The sequence below is a fragment of the Puntigrus tetrazona genome, chromosome 24 (genome assembly GCF_018831695.1).
Source record: "Puntigrus tetrazona isolate hp1 chromosome 24, ASM1883169v1, whole genome shotgun sequence".
In the NCBI taxonomy this organism is placed as follows: domain Eukaryota; kingdom Metazoa; phylum Chordata; class Actinopteri; order Cypriniformes; family Cyprinidae; genus Puntigrus; species Puntigrus tetrazona.
The window spans coordinates 1,317,999-1,336,045 of NC_056722.1; the positions used below are offsets into that span (position 1 = coordinate 1,317,999).

At 36.1% G+C, this 18,047-nt stretch overlaps 1 protein-coding gene across 2 annotated transcripts; it reads right to left on the minus strand.

Annotated features, from left to right (window-relative positions):
- Nucleotides 1–14,136: 14,136 nt before the first annotated feature.
- On the minus strand, nt 14,137–17,189 carry dtx3l1 (deltex E3 ubiquitin ligase 3L1). Of its 2 annotated transcripts, none has more exons than XM_043225859.1 (5): nt 17,038–17,189; nt 16,795–16,884; nt 16,195–16,358; nt 15,044–15,255; nt 14,137–14,525 (listed from the first exon to the last, which is right to left on the minus strand). In XM_043225859.1, exons 2-5 carry the CDS (start codon nt 16,874–16,876, stop codon nt 14,456–14,458), a joined length of 528 nt encoding a protein of 175 aa, XP_043081794.1. In that variant the 5' UTR covers nt 16,877–16,884; nt 17,038–17,189; the 3' UTR covers nt 14,137–14,455. The 2 variants fall into 2 exon arrangements, with proteins under 2 accessions (XP_043081794.1, XP_043081793.1); XM_043225858.1 differs by having other exon boundaries at nt 16,195–16,370.
- Nucleotides 17,190–18,047: the final 858 nt, after the last annotated feature.

Here is an 18,047-nt window from a genome sequence, read left to right on the forward strand (position 1 = left end):
GTTATTGAAGCATCGGATTCAGTAGTGAAGTTATTTTATCGATTGAATACCACAGTAGCACTGGCAAACGCTACAATATTAGATTTCCTCAACGTTTTGTTATGTAATGTAATGATATCACACGCGTGTGTATTTTTTTCTAGCTGGTGAGAATTCAGTTTGCATTCAGTCTGAATCTTTAAAGAACTGTTTCACTCAATACTGATTGAAACCAACTTTTTAAGCATTTTTTGCATCTTTATTTCTATTGAGAATGAGTAACACATTTCTATATGGATACTTTAAACCAGGCGTGGGCCTCGTGTCTCACCTGGTTGCTCGCTGACGGAAACATTGCTCAAATTTTAACAAATGTATTCAATGATTTTAAATATGAAAAATTACAACTTTAGTGTGACATTTTACATCAAGTGTGCAAAATGGTTTAATTAAAAGACATTTTTGCAGAACCGACCTATGTGATTTCTCCAACCAAGTTTTAACATTTTATGATTTTAACTGAATGGGTCGGGGGTACATGTCGAATCAACCTTATTTCAATGTTGTATGAGTGTTTTATTGTTACATGTTTTGCTGAACATTCAGAATAACCAACAAAACAGTGAATGTTGACTAAACAATGAAAACTGATTGGCAACCGATACTTACTTTTTCAACTAAAAATAGCATGCTCTCTGGGTATGTACAATGGAATTATCTTAAGTGACGTAATAAAGTAAAAAACAGTGTACGTTGATATGGCAGTCGTTGTACAATTTTTTTTCTATGACAAAATGTTTTTTGCATTTTTCTATATTACAAAACATTCATTTTTGATTTTGTTTAATTTAGTTTTTTTATATACATTTTTTAAAATTAAGTTGCTTAAACAGAACAAACTTTCTTGGTTTGTTAGTATTTTGCCCACAGTGTTGGGCATGTTACTTTTAAAAAAGTAATTAGTTATAGTTACTTGTTACTTCTCACAAATAGTAACTGAGAAAGTAAAACTAACTATTCAAATATCACAAATAACTTGATGTCCAAAATATTAATATGTTGAATGAAAAGGATACGAAATAGAGTATATTACTACAAAACATTGTACAATACTTACACTATTTTAATGTTTTATGGGACAATGTGAGAGAAATCTATCAAAATTAAATATATTGTCTCTGTGGGAATACAATCACCATAGTATTTTTTATAGCATCATAATATGATATTGTGCTAATTTAAAATTACAAGATGATAGAGTTTTAGTAATTAGAATAACTATGAATGTACAGTTGTTGCCCGAGCTTAGGACTGCTTAAGATATTGTTTGTCATTTAACGTTTCTGTAAAAAAGGGGAGAAAACTGAAAAAATCTGAGCCAACAATAAATTATAGTAACGATAACGTAACTGGAAAAAATAACGCCGTTTATTAATAACGGCCTTATTCGCATCACTGTTTGCCCAAAATTGCATATTCAATGGTAATATTTTAAAGTGGTTTCCTGGTATAAACATAACCTTAAAGTAAGAAAAATACCTGCATAATTAAAATTCATATAATAGCAATTTTGCATTTAAATTCACATCTATGTTTCTATGCAATGCCTTTGTGACAGTGCAGCGTTGTAGGGGTCCAAACACCGATCCTTGTGGCACCCCAGTGCTGAGAGTACGTGAGTCACTCTTTCCAGATGACTAGCTGCGCCCTATTAACCAGGTAGGACTCTAAGACATTGAAGCTGCACCTGAGGCACACCTGTGTTTTGTTATCGACGCCGTTAAGTTTCTTTTCATATCACCTTACGTCTTTACCACGCCGCTTTTGCCCTCCAGTCTGGCCTTCTCCTACTTTCACTTTATAATACCATCATCTGCAAATCTCTCCTGTGCAATCAGACCTGCAGATGTCGTTATACTATCAGCACAGATTAGATTCTACTAGCGTCATGGAGCAGCATGCATATCCCGAGGGCACATAGAAAGAGAGCGCTACCTGACAGCATTAGGCCTGTCACCGGCACCCCTTTGACATCTCTTCCCCCTCACTAGGCCTGTCATCACCGATCTTGTCCCCTTCTCACAGGAAAAAAATCGGAGGGAGAAACCCGACGTGTTCTCTGATTGGGATGTGTGGACTCTGGAAGGAGACCATTAATCTGTTGCACCCAAGACCTCTCAGTTTAAGATAAGTTGGTTTACTTTGTCTTTATTTTGTCATTAATCAGTTACTGACCATTTGCCAGTTTTAGCTTTTTATTCTATTCATTTATTATTGCTGTACTATTCATTTTGTGCCGATTGTGCTATTTAATTACTGTGCATTTTATTTTATTTTTTAATTTGACTGAATCATATAAAAACCCATTTCCGTCGCATAAGAAAATAAACACGGTTTGGTAAATATGAACTATTACGTAAGTCATAATTATAAGAAAACTGGCGTGAGTGGTTGAATCTGCGAGATGCTATGTCATAATTAAGAGATAAAAAGCAAAATTAGGGGACACCAATCATAACGATGGCGAAAAAGTAAAAACTATGATGTACCAAGTAATAATTATGATCGAAAAATTAGAAGATGCAACATAATGAATTTTTGAGATACATCGAAATTATGACATGAAAGCAGAATTATGAGATGAGTTATAATGCTAACATAAAAAGCACAATTAGGAGATACTAAGTCATAATAATAATAATAAATAGATACAAAAGCATGATAATGAAATGTTAATAATAAATGATAATGATAATGTTGAAATTATGCTTAAACTGGTCCATATCCCCGACCCTTTTTCTTAAATGCCATGATTACGTTTTATCTAAATTTTCAGCTCATAACCTTTTTATTCATTTATTTGCTGACGTGCTTCCATGATGTTCGGTTAAGTTGGAAAACTTAAAATCCGTACGTGACCGTATGCGTCAGGTCACGTCTTTATCTTGTGATTTACAGATTTAAATAAGAGCAAGTAAAATGTTTCGAATCCTCTTGCTCTCTTATACTAAAAATCCTTGAGGTTTCTCCTTTGCCACTGATTTGTGTGAGTGAAGCATCAGTAAAATGCCTTTACCTTTTCATCTCTTTATGAGGTTCTGCACGAATCAGCCTCTATTAGAAGGCTCAACAGATTGTCTATTTAAAGCATCCAGCCACTCATTTGCAGGGGTGGTTTGCCTGTGATATTATTTTCCTTTTAAATTCCCAGTGCATTAATGAAATCCTCACTCACATGATTTCATTTGGCCTGTGCGTTAATGGCAGAGGAAGTAATAATTACATTCAAATATTAATTTGGGCCCGGAGACAGAACCATGAATCATTAGCGCTCGCTATGTCGAACACAAGCTCCTGTCCCTTTTCTTTTCCCAGCCTCTGACCAGATGAATTAAAATGACAAATAATTGCAATTCCCCAGCGGAGGGCGTTTAAAAAAAAACACTTTTGGTAGAATTGGTTGAGCTAAAAGGGCGAGTGATGAGACTCATTTGTTATGCGGTGTTCTGAACATGCTCCGGCTTAATGACGACCAAGAGAGACAGAGATCAAGGACGATAGCGGGATCGTAGTAATGGCTGTGATAATCGCCATGGAGATGGAGCTATAGGACTCAAACACGTCGTCTGTTTGAGAGGTCCGGCCATGTTAAGAGGACGGGTGAGTTAAAGTGAGATTTTTTGGAAAAAACCAGGAGGAACGTTTTATTGTTTAGACGTTGCTCATTTAATCTTCGAGTTGTTGAGTTTTAAATTTGTTTCTACAGCTATACAAAAAAAAATGAAGATAACCTGCAGGAGTCTATAGTTTTACAGCTCTATAGTATTTAATAATCCTCAAACACTTTCATGATACTATCTATACCTTCTATGAAAATGTCTTAATATCTTACACAATGCTGCTTCTTAGGAAAATGTATCTTGTTTTAAGGTTTTATATTTTTTTTTACTTTGCTTCCTAATAATTCTCAAACATACACACACACACATATATATGATTTTTAAAATAGAATATATATAAACATATATAAACATAAAATGTTACATAAATATATATATATATATATAACCATACCAGAGGACACACACTTTTAGATCAGAAAATAAAAAAGTGTAAAAAGATAATCATTATTAAAAACAAATAATAATAAAAACTAATAATAAAATAATAAAATAAAAATAATAAAAAACTCTTCAAACTGTAGAGCTAGCAACATCATATATATATATATATATATATATATATATATATATATATATATATATATATATATATATATATATATATATATATATATATATATATAAAACATTTTTATGTTTAAAAAAATGAAACTCGTACAGCTTTTCATTTTTGGTTGAACTATTCCTTTAATTCATGCAGAATACAAATGATCAGCAATCGTCAATGTGCCCTTGAGCGAGACCAGGTTTCTCCCGGGCGTTCGTTTCATGTGTTAAGTGCATTGTAAATTATACTTTAGATAAAAGTGACAGCTGTATGGCTTCTTACGTACCACTTAAACACACGTGTCCCTGCTTAAAGAGAACGCAAAGCCGCTCGACAGCATTCCAACAGTTGCGTCAGTTTTAAACACATACTTGAGCTCAGTCTGTTCAACACAACTCAGGTCCTTTAAAGAGCACTCGTCCTAATTACTTTACCGTTCGCAGAGCCATGGGATAAATCTATAACCCGGCCTCCCCAACAAAGAACAGCAGCCAATTACTGATAAATGTGTTTTCAGTTTAAAACCGTAAACAAGTCTGAGGTGAGCATCTAATTGTGCGGGTGGACAGGACCTTCGCCGTGCCATTTAATTTAATGAAAAATAACCATCACGACCCTGTGATGTCCACCGGATGCTCAGGGTGGATCGCTCCAGGTTATTTTAGAATGTACTTTCATGACATGAATTGAGTGCTTGCTTATTGTTAGATTTTACCCGGCTGCCTCTTAGTTTGTCCTCAGGTCATCTCTTCGTCATCCTTTCATGCCTTCGTTGACCTCAGTGGATTGTGGAGCTGATTTCCTTGTTTAGTCAACAGTTCTTGCTGATGTGGTTTATTGTAGTGTAGTGTAGTGTAGCTTTTTATTTGTTTTGTTTTATTTTTAGTGAGAGAAATGTTGCGTGTTTAATACCTACCTGGTTTTTTTTTTTTTTTTTTTTTTTTTTTTTTTTTTTACTTGAATGAAAACATGCGCTCCATTCATGGCTGAAATTCCATTCAGATGCGAGCATCGGTTTACTCTACTAACTCCACTAAAGGATTTTATAAGGATTAATAAAGGATTTTACTAATTTCATCAAATTTTTAAAATAAAAATATAATTATAATATGTTAAATAAAAGTTCAATTAAATATTTAATTATTTACTTGAGTATTTCTTCCGAAAATATGATAAAATATAAAATATAATGATGTTAAATATTAAATTATGCTTATATATAATTAAATTTTATAATTATATTTTTACAATTGCTATGGTGATATATATATATATATATATATATATATATATATATATATATGTGTGTGCAAATTTATATACAAATTAAAAAAAGAACTTTTAAATAATAATAATAATGTAAAAATAAATTTCAAATTGCAAATGACAGTTTTGTTTCTTTTAACACCGCAGACCGACATGCATTTTGCCATTTTGACTTGAACAGGACACTAAAGCAAAATTAGACGCAAACAAGCTACATCTTTAAGATTTTTTTGTTTTCCAAAGCAATCTTAACAGCTATAAACATGAATTCTGCTGTCACAAAAAGTAATTTAGCAATTTAACATAGTGGCAGTGATGTATGTCTTCATATGTGTACAAAACACACTCACAGATGAGCCTGTAAGGCCCTGCGCCCTTTATAACGCTCTGCCCCGGGACACGCCGACGGAGACTCCCTCTCACTCTCCCCTGGTCCGTAATGAAGAGACACAGAGCGACCCATAATCATTTACAGAGCTTCGTAAACACCCTCGACCACAAACAAACCCCGCTCCTGATTGGAGTGATGTATTATGTAATAAGAAATTGATGCCAAAGATCACTTTGAGAATGACAAAGCCACTGCGGTGCCCTTCAAATAACCCCATAACCCATTCAATTTCTTCACTTCTCCCTCTCTTTCTCCCGCGGTCGTTCTCTCTGTTAATCTAAGGTGAGTTATGAAGTCACTCGCTTCGCACCTCGAGCCCTACAGTCAAACGGACGTTGTATCGGTGCTTTAAATACAGGTCGGGAGGATAGACAGGAGGAGATGAAATAAAGAATAAAAATGAGCGCCGAGGAACTGTCATTTTTCAGGCCTCGACTCAGACCTGGGAGAAAAGGGGCAGTTAGATTTATGGGACCCCCGTTAAGACCGAGCAAGGCGATGGGAGAGATGGAGAGAGAGAGATCAGCGCTTGACATTTATTGGTGCGAGGGGAGATGGGCCGAGCTGTCAGGCATTGGGCGGCTCCACGGCCCAGTTTGAAGGTTATGTGAAGTCCCACTCATTAAGAGACAGACCCACTGACAGGAAGCTAATCCTCTGTGGGCAGCCTCCTATCTCAGACCGAGAAAAAGCATTGTCTCTCATTGGTGGCTGGAGAAAAAGAGAGAAAGAGAGCGAGGGAGGTTTATTAAGACATAAAAGAGAGTTCTCAGGCCTGCCATTAGCGCTTCATTCTGTCAGCTCTGCTGCTGTAACCGCTGATCAGGATAGACACTCGCTTCAGGAAATCTTTAAAAATCTTTTCTTTTTTTTTCTTTTTTTTTTCAGAGGAAGCATTCACAGGGGACCAATCAGGCCAATTAGGTCGATCAATTAGCGGTGGTTGCTAAGTCAAGGATACACTACCAAGAAAAGGAATTTTTGTTTTTGAAAAAAAAAAATGTTATATGAAATAGTGACAAGAGTATTCATAATGTTAGAAAAAATTCGACGTCAAATGACTTCCGTTCTTTTAAACTTTTGTTCAAATATAAAACAAAATTTTAACAAATAGTTATTGATATAGGGATCTTTAATATTTTTCTATGCATCGGGTACGTTTTTTTCTTCTTAAAAATACCAAACATATTGGACTACTAAAAAAAAAAAAGGAAAATTCTAGAGTAAAAATCTGTTGATAAGTTGTAAGTTATCTTGTTTTAAAATTGATTTTTCATGCATACTGTGATTTTGAAAAAATCTGAAAATCCCCACGCAATGTACTGTCCAAACCATCTGTATTGCATCACATTTAATTTTATTTAAATACTTCCTTTTATAACATTTATGCTCTTGGCTGTTTTATGTTACTTTTTACGCATTTTATTGACATTTATTACAGTCTTTTAAGTTTGTAAGAATTGCTCAGTTTGCATATTTCATGATAAGTTTCGTTTTAATTATTGTATGAAAGCCCTCTATTGTAATATTGGTTAGCAATACATTATGTAAAAAAGCTGATTAAGGTATGAAGGCAAAAGTATAAATATACTGCATAGACATACATATATAGATAATAAAATACACATACCTTTACCTCTTTTGTAACCGTAATAGTTTTAAAAACATAACTAAATAAATACATACATAAATAAAACAGACTAATACACCCTCAACCGTCCTGCATCTTTTATATAGGAAAACATTTAAATCCTTGTGTCATAATGTCAGTACATATTCAGCTATAGAACCTCACATCCTGTCCCAAACATTATTATTCATGTGAACAGGTGGGACACATAACAAAAAAATATCAATTATATAAAAACAGACCGACATCTTAAAATAATCAGACTGTACCTTTAAAATTGTCACCATGAGAAAAATTTGCAACATCAGCATAGAGCAATGGACAAATGAAAGGCTGATTCAGTGACTTGGGAGAAATATTGTATGTGACATGGACACACGATAAAAGAATAACATTGAATAGCTCTCAGTGCATCCATCTGGACATAGATTGAGGAAACTCTGACCTTTAGGAGCAGGGAAACAAAGTAAGTCATCAGAGTTTATTGTAAGGTCAGTCCTGATGACTGATGTGATGTCATTATGCCACATTTTTCATGAGTCTCAAAGGAAAGTTCACCTATAAATACAAGCTCAGTTCCCATAGACTTCCATTACTTATGGATGTGTTTGGTTACCAACGCTCCTCTATCCATAGCACCGCTGTATCCAGAAGATAAAAAATAGTTGATGCCAACTGAATCGGTAGAGAATTGTACACAAGTCAAACACAGTTTATGGGAAAAAACTGTTCAAAACCATTCCAAACAAATAAGTTGGACTTTAATGTGAAGAGAATATTATATATTATATTCAAATGTCATATAAATAAATTTATAAACCATATTTCTAAATTTGGATGCAAAAATATTAACAACCTAAAAGACTCTGGGTGTGTACTATCATTAGCAGTTTTTCATGTTTATTAATGTGCGTGTATAATGCGAGGATACTGAAAATGTTTTGTCAGCCAACCTCCTTTGTATGATACGAAAGAGGATTAGGGCCAAGCAATAACACGAAAATAAAACCATTTGGAGATTAATGTTGTTAAACCGTAATTTTTCAAGAAAAAAGTCTAAATAAAAATTTGAACACATTCTGAATAAAACATTCTGAATAAAATGTTGAGAATGAAATTGTTACATCATGAGAAAACAGTGAATATATTACCCAGCTTACTTACCAACCTACTTATTACAGTTTTCATAATCTGTAATCACTAATGATGAATTTGTTTCTACAAACACGCATGTCCTGGAGTCATGTGGATAACTTGTGAATTATTGTGATGTTTTTTTCAGCTATTTTGGATTCTCATTCTGACGGCACCCATTCACTACAGAGGATCCACTGATACTACATACTACATTTCTCTCATCTACATCTTGAATGTTGTAAGGGTGAGAAAATTACCAGCAATAATTGAGTTCTGAGTGAATTATTCCTTTAATGACTGACCCCTAACACACACACACACAGACACACACACACACTTTCCTGCATGCTGGGTAATTGTTGTGATGTCATTGATTTTAAATGTATCTGCCCTTAAATATCACGGAAAGCATCAAGAACAGCTGAACGTGAACATGTCTGCTTTTTAATACAGGGTTGAATGAATATGTTGAGTAGTTTTGTGAAGTTCACCATTTTCTGAGCTCTCTAAAAGCAATGTTGTTCTCCAGCAGATCTGGGTGGCTTTGTCCCTGTTCGGCAGCCTCAGAGTCCACGGAGGAGGAACAATGGGCCATTGATTTAAGGTAGGCCGACTCTATGCGCAGCTATTCCGATGCGGTGTAACCGAGGCGATTTGTCACCAAAAAGGTCATAAATCACAAAGTGCCAAGAGAGATTGGGCAGTTCGGCTCATCCACCTAGAGGAGCTGTTCACCCACCAGGACAAGCTTGGATCAATTCTGGGGACGAAAAGCACCATAAAACCCTGCCAAAGCCTCTCAATGTTCATATCACAGCCTGATTAAGCAATTTCAGCTCCGTCTATCTATCTGGGTAGTTGACATATCAGTGTGACGTATGGTGTGTCAGAAATATGCAAACAAAAAACAAAAAGAAAAGCTCTAAAGTTAAAGATAAACCTCTCTCATGCACAGTCCAGTTTTTATTTGACATCAGTGTGTCCTATGGTGTGACAGAAAAATGTAAAAATACTATCATGTTCAAGATAAATGTGACTCTAAGAATTTTTTTTATATAATCTGTCTTCGTCCGTGTGACCTATGAACCTTCAAAGGGTTAAAGTTCAAAAGCTTTCAAAAACAGTCAAAAACGTTTTAATTAATTGAATTTGTTTGTTTTGCATTTTGCATTTTTTCATGTTGTTTCTTACCTCAGATCCAGTGCCGTTTTTTTAGTATTTTGCTATTTTAGTTTATTATTTTATTTAATATTTTTCAGTTTTTACATTAATTCTAGTAACTTGTTACATGCTTTTGTCACTTGAATTAATTTGTGTTTGTATTTCTATGTACCCGTAGATTTAATTTGTTTCTAATTAATTTATTTTTAGTAATTAATGAAAAATAACTTTAAGAATAAGTTTAAGAAGTTATTTATTTATTTAATTGCCAACAAAATTTAGCTCATATCCATAATAAATATAGTTAGTTTGATGGATAACGCAAAAATGCATATTAGAATTCTATCAGTACTAAAAATGTATTAGCTGTCTGAAATCACTGTGGCTTTGGAGAGATAAGAGGCGACATCGCAGTCCACGTTTACCACAGCAGATTTTCTAATGCCAGACCCTAAAAGCGCTCGGACCCAAAGCTCTGAGCTCTTTGTACAGTCCTGCGAATGGAGAAGTGGAGAGCAGCACGTCTATCTTTCCATCTCTCTCAGCTAAAGGCCACCGACACATAGCAGACCCCACTATCACAGGATTGACTCTTTAGAAACCCCGGGTCCATTCAGTTCAGAGTGAGATATCTGTTCATGGTGACTGCGTGTGGCAGCCGGATACAGAGCGGGACTAACCTTAGAGCACAAAGAGGCTGGAGGTTATCGCAAGGGCCGATCTCTGACCGCTTTGATTTGGCCGTGTAAAGAAGAGCGTCCGTGAAGACCCTGAGATGAAAAGAGCCGAACGGGGACCTTCTGCGCTGATGAATGGAGCTGGAAGGCTAAAGAGTGAATGCGTTTGTGTTGGTGGCTTTATGAAAGCAAGACAACAGGTACCTGAGAGGATACCGAACGACAGCATCGTAAATCAAACCGAGACACGCTCCCCTCCCCAACCGAGACGTGTCTACACATCTACTGTTCTTCCTCCTCGCTCATTCCGTCGAGCTTTTGAGCGATTAGCATCGCCTAGACTCGGTATCCATCATCAAAAATTCATATTGTTACTTCTGTAAAAGATACTTCTCTATATACGTTTGCAAAGAATTATGGGTAATTCCTCTTTCGCTTCCTAGCGACGTTCTTCCCTGTAAATGTGTCATCTTTCACCTAGGTCTTCATTTTATCTCAGCGTTAACCTGAAGGGACAGGTCCGTCCTATCAGCATGCAGGGACAAGGGCTAGAAACACTCCATCCATCTCCACATCGAGATTTAGTACTTCATAAACCATTTCCTTCAGAAGATTCACTTCCCGCGTCGCCACGGCAGCTGCCGTTTTCGCACGGATGCTTCAAAGCGAAGAGATGCTGTATTGTTTCTCACTTCCCTTGTCGCCAAGGTTTATAGGGATTGTAAAACGGACACAAATGGAAAGTGCCGTGTCCGTCAAAACGCGCTTTCTTGGTTTTGATGGCCTTACGGAATCTCGTGACGGTTTGTAAAACACATCCCGTGTCACGGCGGATGAGATACGTGCTGTTTTGAAACCTGTGTTTGCTTTTTGTGCTTTTTTTATGAGAAGCCGTACTGTTATTTGCAAAGTGTTTTAGTTAAATGTCCCACAGGAGCAGTGCAATTAACAAAGAGCTGAGCCGAGCCCGACCCGAGGTCGTCATTAATGCATAACATGTTAAACGTGGCTTTGGAGGTAAGAGTGGACAGAAAAAGTAGATGAGATGAAATGAGACAAGAGTGGAGCAGAAAGATGAAGAGGAACACTCTTAAAAATAAAGGTGCTTGAAAGGTTTTTCACTGCGATGCCATTTTTGGTTCCACAAAGAACTATTCAGTCAAAGGTTCTTTAAAGTATGTCTTTCTAACCTAAGAACCTTCACCTTCAAGAACTTTTTGTAAAACAGAAGGGTTCTTTATGGAACCATTTAGACAAAAGGTTCTTCTTTTAAGTGTGAACGGAGGAGAAAAAAATGAAATGAGGAGGTTAGATGAAGATAAGAGCAGAGCAAAGAATAAGAGGAAAGGAAAGACCAGCTGAATGCTGAGGAAGGATGAAAAGAGATATGAGGAGAAAAGAACAGAGAAGATGAGAAGATGAACAAAGCACAAAAAAGAGATATCAAGGAGAAAAATATGAAAAAACATAAAAGTAGACGGGTGTTGAGAAGAGAGCAAAGCAAATAAGAAAAGGGAAGAGATGAGATAAAAAGAGACATGAGCAGACAAGAGCAGAACATAAGAAAGATGAGAAAAGAGCACAAAAAAGGTAAATGAGACAAGATGAGAAGGAAGGGGATGACATAAAATGAGACAAGAGGAAAGGAGATCAGACAAGACAACAGCAGCAATGAGACATGATGAGAAAAGATGAGTTCAGCACAAAAAGAGACGAGTGAAAAGATGATTAAAGGAGATGAGAACAAAGTAGAAAGAAATGAGATGAGAAAATACAAGAGGAGATGAGACAAGGCAACATCAGAGATGAGATATGATGAGAAGAGAGCAGAGAGCAAAAAAAGGAGATGAGAGAAATATAATGCAAGGGGATGAGAAGATGAGATTTATAATGATGAGACAAAAAAAGAGTAGATGAAGAGACAGGAGAGAAGAGGAGAAAGTATGAGATGAGAGGAAAGAAAAGGAGAGGAGATGATGAGAGCAATAATTTGAGAGCAGTGGAGATGAGATAACACAAAAAAGACAGTAGATGAGAAAGGACAAATCAGAACAGAGAAGACAAACCATGGAACTAGGTAGTGATTACCAACTAGTTTTGAAAGGGAGAGGAGAGCAGCTAGTTAGACAAGGAGAAATTGACTTTGGAGCGCAGTGTTGTTGTTGGAGAGCATTCCTTGCTTTCACATCCATCTTCACTGTCTGTGACTCGGCCTTTTAATTAACAACTTTAGAATCTGCTTTGTCTTCTAAAAGAGGATGAAGTCTAATTGTGCTCCAAATTAAACAGCCTAATGAAAACACACCCTCTGCTCATTCATCACAAGCAACTGGCGCACAAACCAACACTCAGCCCCCCAGTGGAGAAGACACGGCAAAACACCACAAACACTCCCCTCGTGAAGAGAGCGCCAACGATTTCTGAACCTTCTATTGCTTATGACAATGACGATTCGACTCACCTCAATTTCACATATCCAGCTTATTTTGCAACGCAGAACTATTTCGGTGAACGTGCGAGACCTCAGATTCACTATCTGCCCGTTTTTCTAACAGGTCTCCTGCATTTTAATTTATGGCTGGCACTTCCGGTTTGGAGAAGTTCCACTCAAAAAGACTGAAACGAATCATTTCATAAATTTTATAAATCCATGTATTCTTTGCAATAAACTAGCAGTACCAGTTCTTTGATTAGCGGCGAATCTCCATCATGTTTTCAAACACAGCTGTATTAATTGCCACTCCATTTGAAAACAGGCGATGGAGATTTACCGCCAATCAAAGAATGCGCATGAATATATCGTAAAATATATTGCCCAGCCCTATATGTAGTCATAGGCAGGTTTGTGTCCCATCCAGACAGAGCCTGGTTCCTCCGGGTCATGAACGGAGAGAGAGGGAGCTGTGACGGAGGAGCGGGGAGCCACGCAGATTGAAGGAGGATGGGGCAGGAACAGATTTGATAGCTGTCAGAGTCGTGGTGGAGGCTGACAGTCGGGACGGATGACTCCTGGCGGAGCGTCCACGAGAAAGTGGTTTAAGAACGCCCCTGGAGATGACGGAGCCCTCTCTAATGGGGCCTGCCAATCCGATTACTCTTTATTGTGAGTATGAAGCCTGGTGTGTAATTCAGTTTGAGGAGAACAGAGGGCCACCGTCAGCCTGGGAAAGTTCACACTCGGCAATGTGCAGACACATTTCAGGCACGGAGGAAATATTGCAGAGGATGTGTTGACTTCACCTGGCAGGCGGTGCGGGCTGAGCAGGTGGAGAAGAGCACTATGCGGTGCTCGCTGTCTGTGATGTTGATTCTTTATTTTCTTCAGTTATAATAACCTGTTATAATTGATATTTCAGTCAGACGCATTTAAATAATCGGAATAAGTGATGTTTTTGTTAAATAAAAATAAAATAAAACCATTAAAATCCATACATGTTAACTGAAAGATGAAAATAGATATGGGGTGAAAAACTGAAAAATATTCAATTTGCTAACATTTTTTAAACTAATACACAAAATGAAGCTAAATATAAATCTAAAAATATATTAAAATAAAACCTTTAAAAGCAATGTTTGTTAACTGAAAGCTGAAAATAGATATTGGATTGAAAATAATAAATTGATGTACTAACATTTACAAATGAAAGCTAAATATCAATCATAAATATATTACAATTTCTTTATTTTAAATTATTTGAAACAGTTTAAACAAACATACTATACAATGGCTTGCAATGTATACAATACTGTCTTACTTCATTCTTCATTTTTTTATAGAAAATATATCGCATCTCACAAGTCACCACGTGCATCTTTGCAACTTGGTCTCGGCATATAAAGGTCCTCATTCTCAAACTGATCAGCCTTGACCATGCATACCATCTGTAGAAACTCCACGCAATCATGCCACATATATATCTATATCTTGATCGCGCAGGGTCATGTTGAGGTTAGGAATCAACAGCTGTAGCGGTCCATTTTCTCTCATTTGATCCCCTTTACCTTGAGACTTTTCCTCACTGTTTTTAGGTACGTTGGATCTGGATAGCCCAAGCTGATACAATAGGACAGAGAAAAGTACTGGATTAATACATAACTTCAACATTAAAATGTACACTTAGCTGAGAGATAAATATAAAAAAAAAAAAAACTAAATACTAAACATAATGATTTTAAAACATTTCTGAAATTAGATTTTATTACTGATTTATTAAAATGAATATTAATCATTATTAAAATACTAAATATATTAAAATATATTATATATTTATTATTTATATTATTATTGTTTAATTATCGTTATGGTTAAGTCATCAAATTCATTTAGAATAAATTAATTTAATATTTTATTTTAAAACCTGAATATAGTTTTAAAATAAATTCATTTTCATTTTTGATTAAAAATCGATATTTTCAATTTAAAATATTTAAACCATAAAAAAATACACCGCACATCTTCTCTGGGTATTTTTGTTATCATTTAGTAAAGTGACGATATTTAAATTTGAACTCAGCAATGAAGAGGAACTGTGAACATTGATCTATTATTTGTAATTCATAATTATTACGTACCTTCCAGGTCCCCCGCTGTCCAGAGTCTTCAGTGGTATGTCTGCGGGCATCACGCAGTATTCACCGCTGCTATTGGCTGCGACAGTGAACAGCAGTTTGTGGTCGAAGGCCTGCTGCAGTAGCCGGAGGATCTTGGTCCCTGTGGTGTTTTGAGGCAGGAAGGCCAGAAATGCAGTGCCTTTGTATCTGTGTCCTGGATGAGGATGCTTGTCCTGCAAGGCCAGTATGTATATGAGTATGTATAAGTTATTGTGTTGTTTTTTGTGTTAATTAGCTGCGTTTTTAATTATTATTTAATCAAAACAACCCAACTGCAGTTTGACTGATATTAATTGATAATAACAGGAGTTTTACAAAAACTATTATTGTTGTAAACATGTCCATATGTATGTTATTAAATCTTCATTATTTTTAGTTATTTTAGTACTTCAGGTTGAACTTCAAATCTATAAAATGTATACAGGTGCATTTTTAAAAAAAAATCTGAATATTGTGGAAAAAGTTCCTTTTTGTAACTTATTTTAAAAAGGGAAACTTTCATATATTCTACATTCATTGCATTTAAAGTAAAACATTTCTAAAGTTTTTTTATTTGTTTTATTTGTTTTTTATTTGTTTAATTTTGATTGAATTTGGTCATGAAAGCCAAGAATCCATTACCAAAACATTGAAATTATTAAAAATTTTAATGCACAAATTAAAAAAAAATAACATATATATATATATATATATTACAAATGATATGAAAGCATATTTATTTGTTATTTAGAATAATTAATTTACTTAAAACAAAGGTAAAGCCTCAGTAAAGCTGTTTTTCAAGTTATTATTCCCATGAAAAACAGCTGATTTAAAAAACAACAGCAACAAAACCTGATGGACTCTATACGAAAGCTCAAGCAAAGTGCTTTATAAACACTTCAGGCATTAGTGCCTATCATGACAGGGGATTCAGTAGTTATCAGCACACATCTGTCAGTGTCTCCATTTGCCCCGTGGAAGTGAATGAGAAACAGGCCAGACAGGATTCCACAGAGCAGAGAGACGGATAACTGAGATGTTTTAGAGTTGTCAGTGATACACTGAAAAGGTGTGTCTATTCACCCCGATACTAAAACACTGTCGAAGTGAAGAGCGCACGATGAGCTCACCGACTGGATTCCATCATCAAAACGAAAGACGATTTCAATGGTGTCGCAGTCAGCATGTCCCGGCAAACTCCGTCTCTCGATGTTCCAATTCATCTCCCCTCCGTCTGGCTGGTTTCCTTGTTTTATCACGCTATTCTTTTTGCTCTTGTTTGGTCCTTGACCACCTGCGTGAACAACTTTTAAATAAAACAGACGCTAAATAAGTGCTAACTTCACATTCCTGAGCTAATCATCGATTATTTTGAACGGACAGGTCCATACAGGCGAATGTAAGTGACTGATGCCGGCCTTCAAACTCACTCAGGTGTGCTTTATTACATAAACTGCCGTAGAAACATTTTCAATTAATTGTCTGAAGTCTCCAAACATTTGTGAAGCTTCTGTGCAAAGTGGGTTGTAACGAAAGCGATTCCATAATCACAATACGCAATAGCAGATTTATTGGAAGAAAATTAGTACTTTCTTTCCTTTTTGTATAAAACGAAAGCCCTATAGGTTCATATTTTATCATGTGATGCAATAACATTCATGCATTCTTAAAAGTGTTCCATTTGTCGTTCCATGTGTCAGACTGACCAATGAAATCGTTCGGAAGCTCACCTGACTCAGTCAGCGGCGGAGGACCTTTTCCATTCAGGTACCTGTTGCACTGCATCTTATCCTTGCTCTGAGAAGTCCCCATAATCAGCTCTGAATTAAATAAGCGGTTATTTCATAAGCTTGCGAATCATTAAAAGAACAAGCTTCGAAGCAGAAGCGAACATAATACATGCATCACAGAGGTTATGATTCGAAGCATTTTACATCAAACCATTAGTCGAGTTTGAATTGTTGGATACGTACCTGATGGTTTTGTGAACTTCTCATCTGCGCTCTGACGACGAGGTTGAATCTTTCTCAGAGCTCGCAGATTATCAGCGCGAAAATAAGGGCATAAATAAGGAAGTGAAGGCAGTTGTAGTTAAACCTGTTCTGGATGAGACGGCTGCTTGAGAACGGGAGGGGTTTTAAGGATTTGAGCAGACGAGCATGGCATGCTGTTTTGTTTTATTTGTTTATACAAGGATTCACAAACTTTAAATACATTTTTTGGTGTCGTTTGTATGCTACAAGTGTCCTCGTGACTTATGGGTGCCAGACACTCTAGTTATTTAATAGATTTAGTTCTGAAAGGTTTATCGTATTTATCATAACAGTACTAAAAAAAAGGTAAAAAGGTAAAAAAAAAACATGAATGCGAATGTTTAGCAAGATATTTTAAGAGGTGGCTAAATCATGCAAATTCATACAAATTCATAAAATGTTTGATTTTACGAGATGCACAATTTGCATGAATTTGTACGAATGACCTAAACCCACCTCTGAACCTACGAAACACTGGGGTCAGTGAGGTCGTACGAATTAACCAGCTTGTAAAATACATACGAATAGGTTATGAGATAGCATTAGAATGATTCAGTGACTCATTACAGAGAGTGACATTTATTTCTTGAATGAATCAGCACCTATTGTGTGTGTGTGTGTTTGTGTTGTACATATATCAAACTAGCTAATGATTTTTTATTTATACAAAGCTCAAGAGCATTCTACTGTATAACTTCCCAAACGCAATTTTTGTCTCGTGGGGTTTTAGAGACCAAATATTTGACTCAAAGTTTGTAGAGATCTGTTCCTTATCACACACCAAGGGGGTTTTCCAACTCTGTAAAGTATTATTTAATAAAGGAAGGATAGAACAACAGGTAGTTTTATTCTCCAGGAGCGTGGAGAGAAATATCTCTACGAAGCCGCGGATCTGCTGCGGAGGCTCAGAGTGAGATGAGGGGAGATGAGACCAAAGACTCCAGGCTGAG

What these genes read in the sequence shown, in the direction of transcription:
- dtx3l1 (XM_043225858.1), bottom strand. Translation starts at nt 16,876, where the DNA reads ATGGGGACTTCTCAGAGCAAGGATAAGATGCAGTGCAACAGGTACCTG. An exon ending in TCCGCCGCTGACTGAGTCAG is followed by an intron (nt 16,371 to 16,794) that starts GTGAGCTTCCGA and finishes TTTATTTAAAAG; the next exon opens with TTGTTCACGCAGGTGGTCAA. An exon ending in TTGATGATGGAATCCAGTCG is followed by an intron (nt 15,256 to 16,194) that starts GTGAGCTCATCG and finishes CTGGCCTTGCAG; the next exon opens with GACAAGCATCCTCATCCAGG.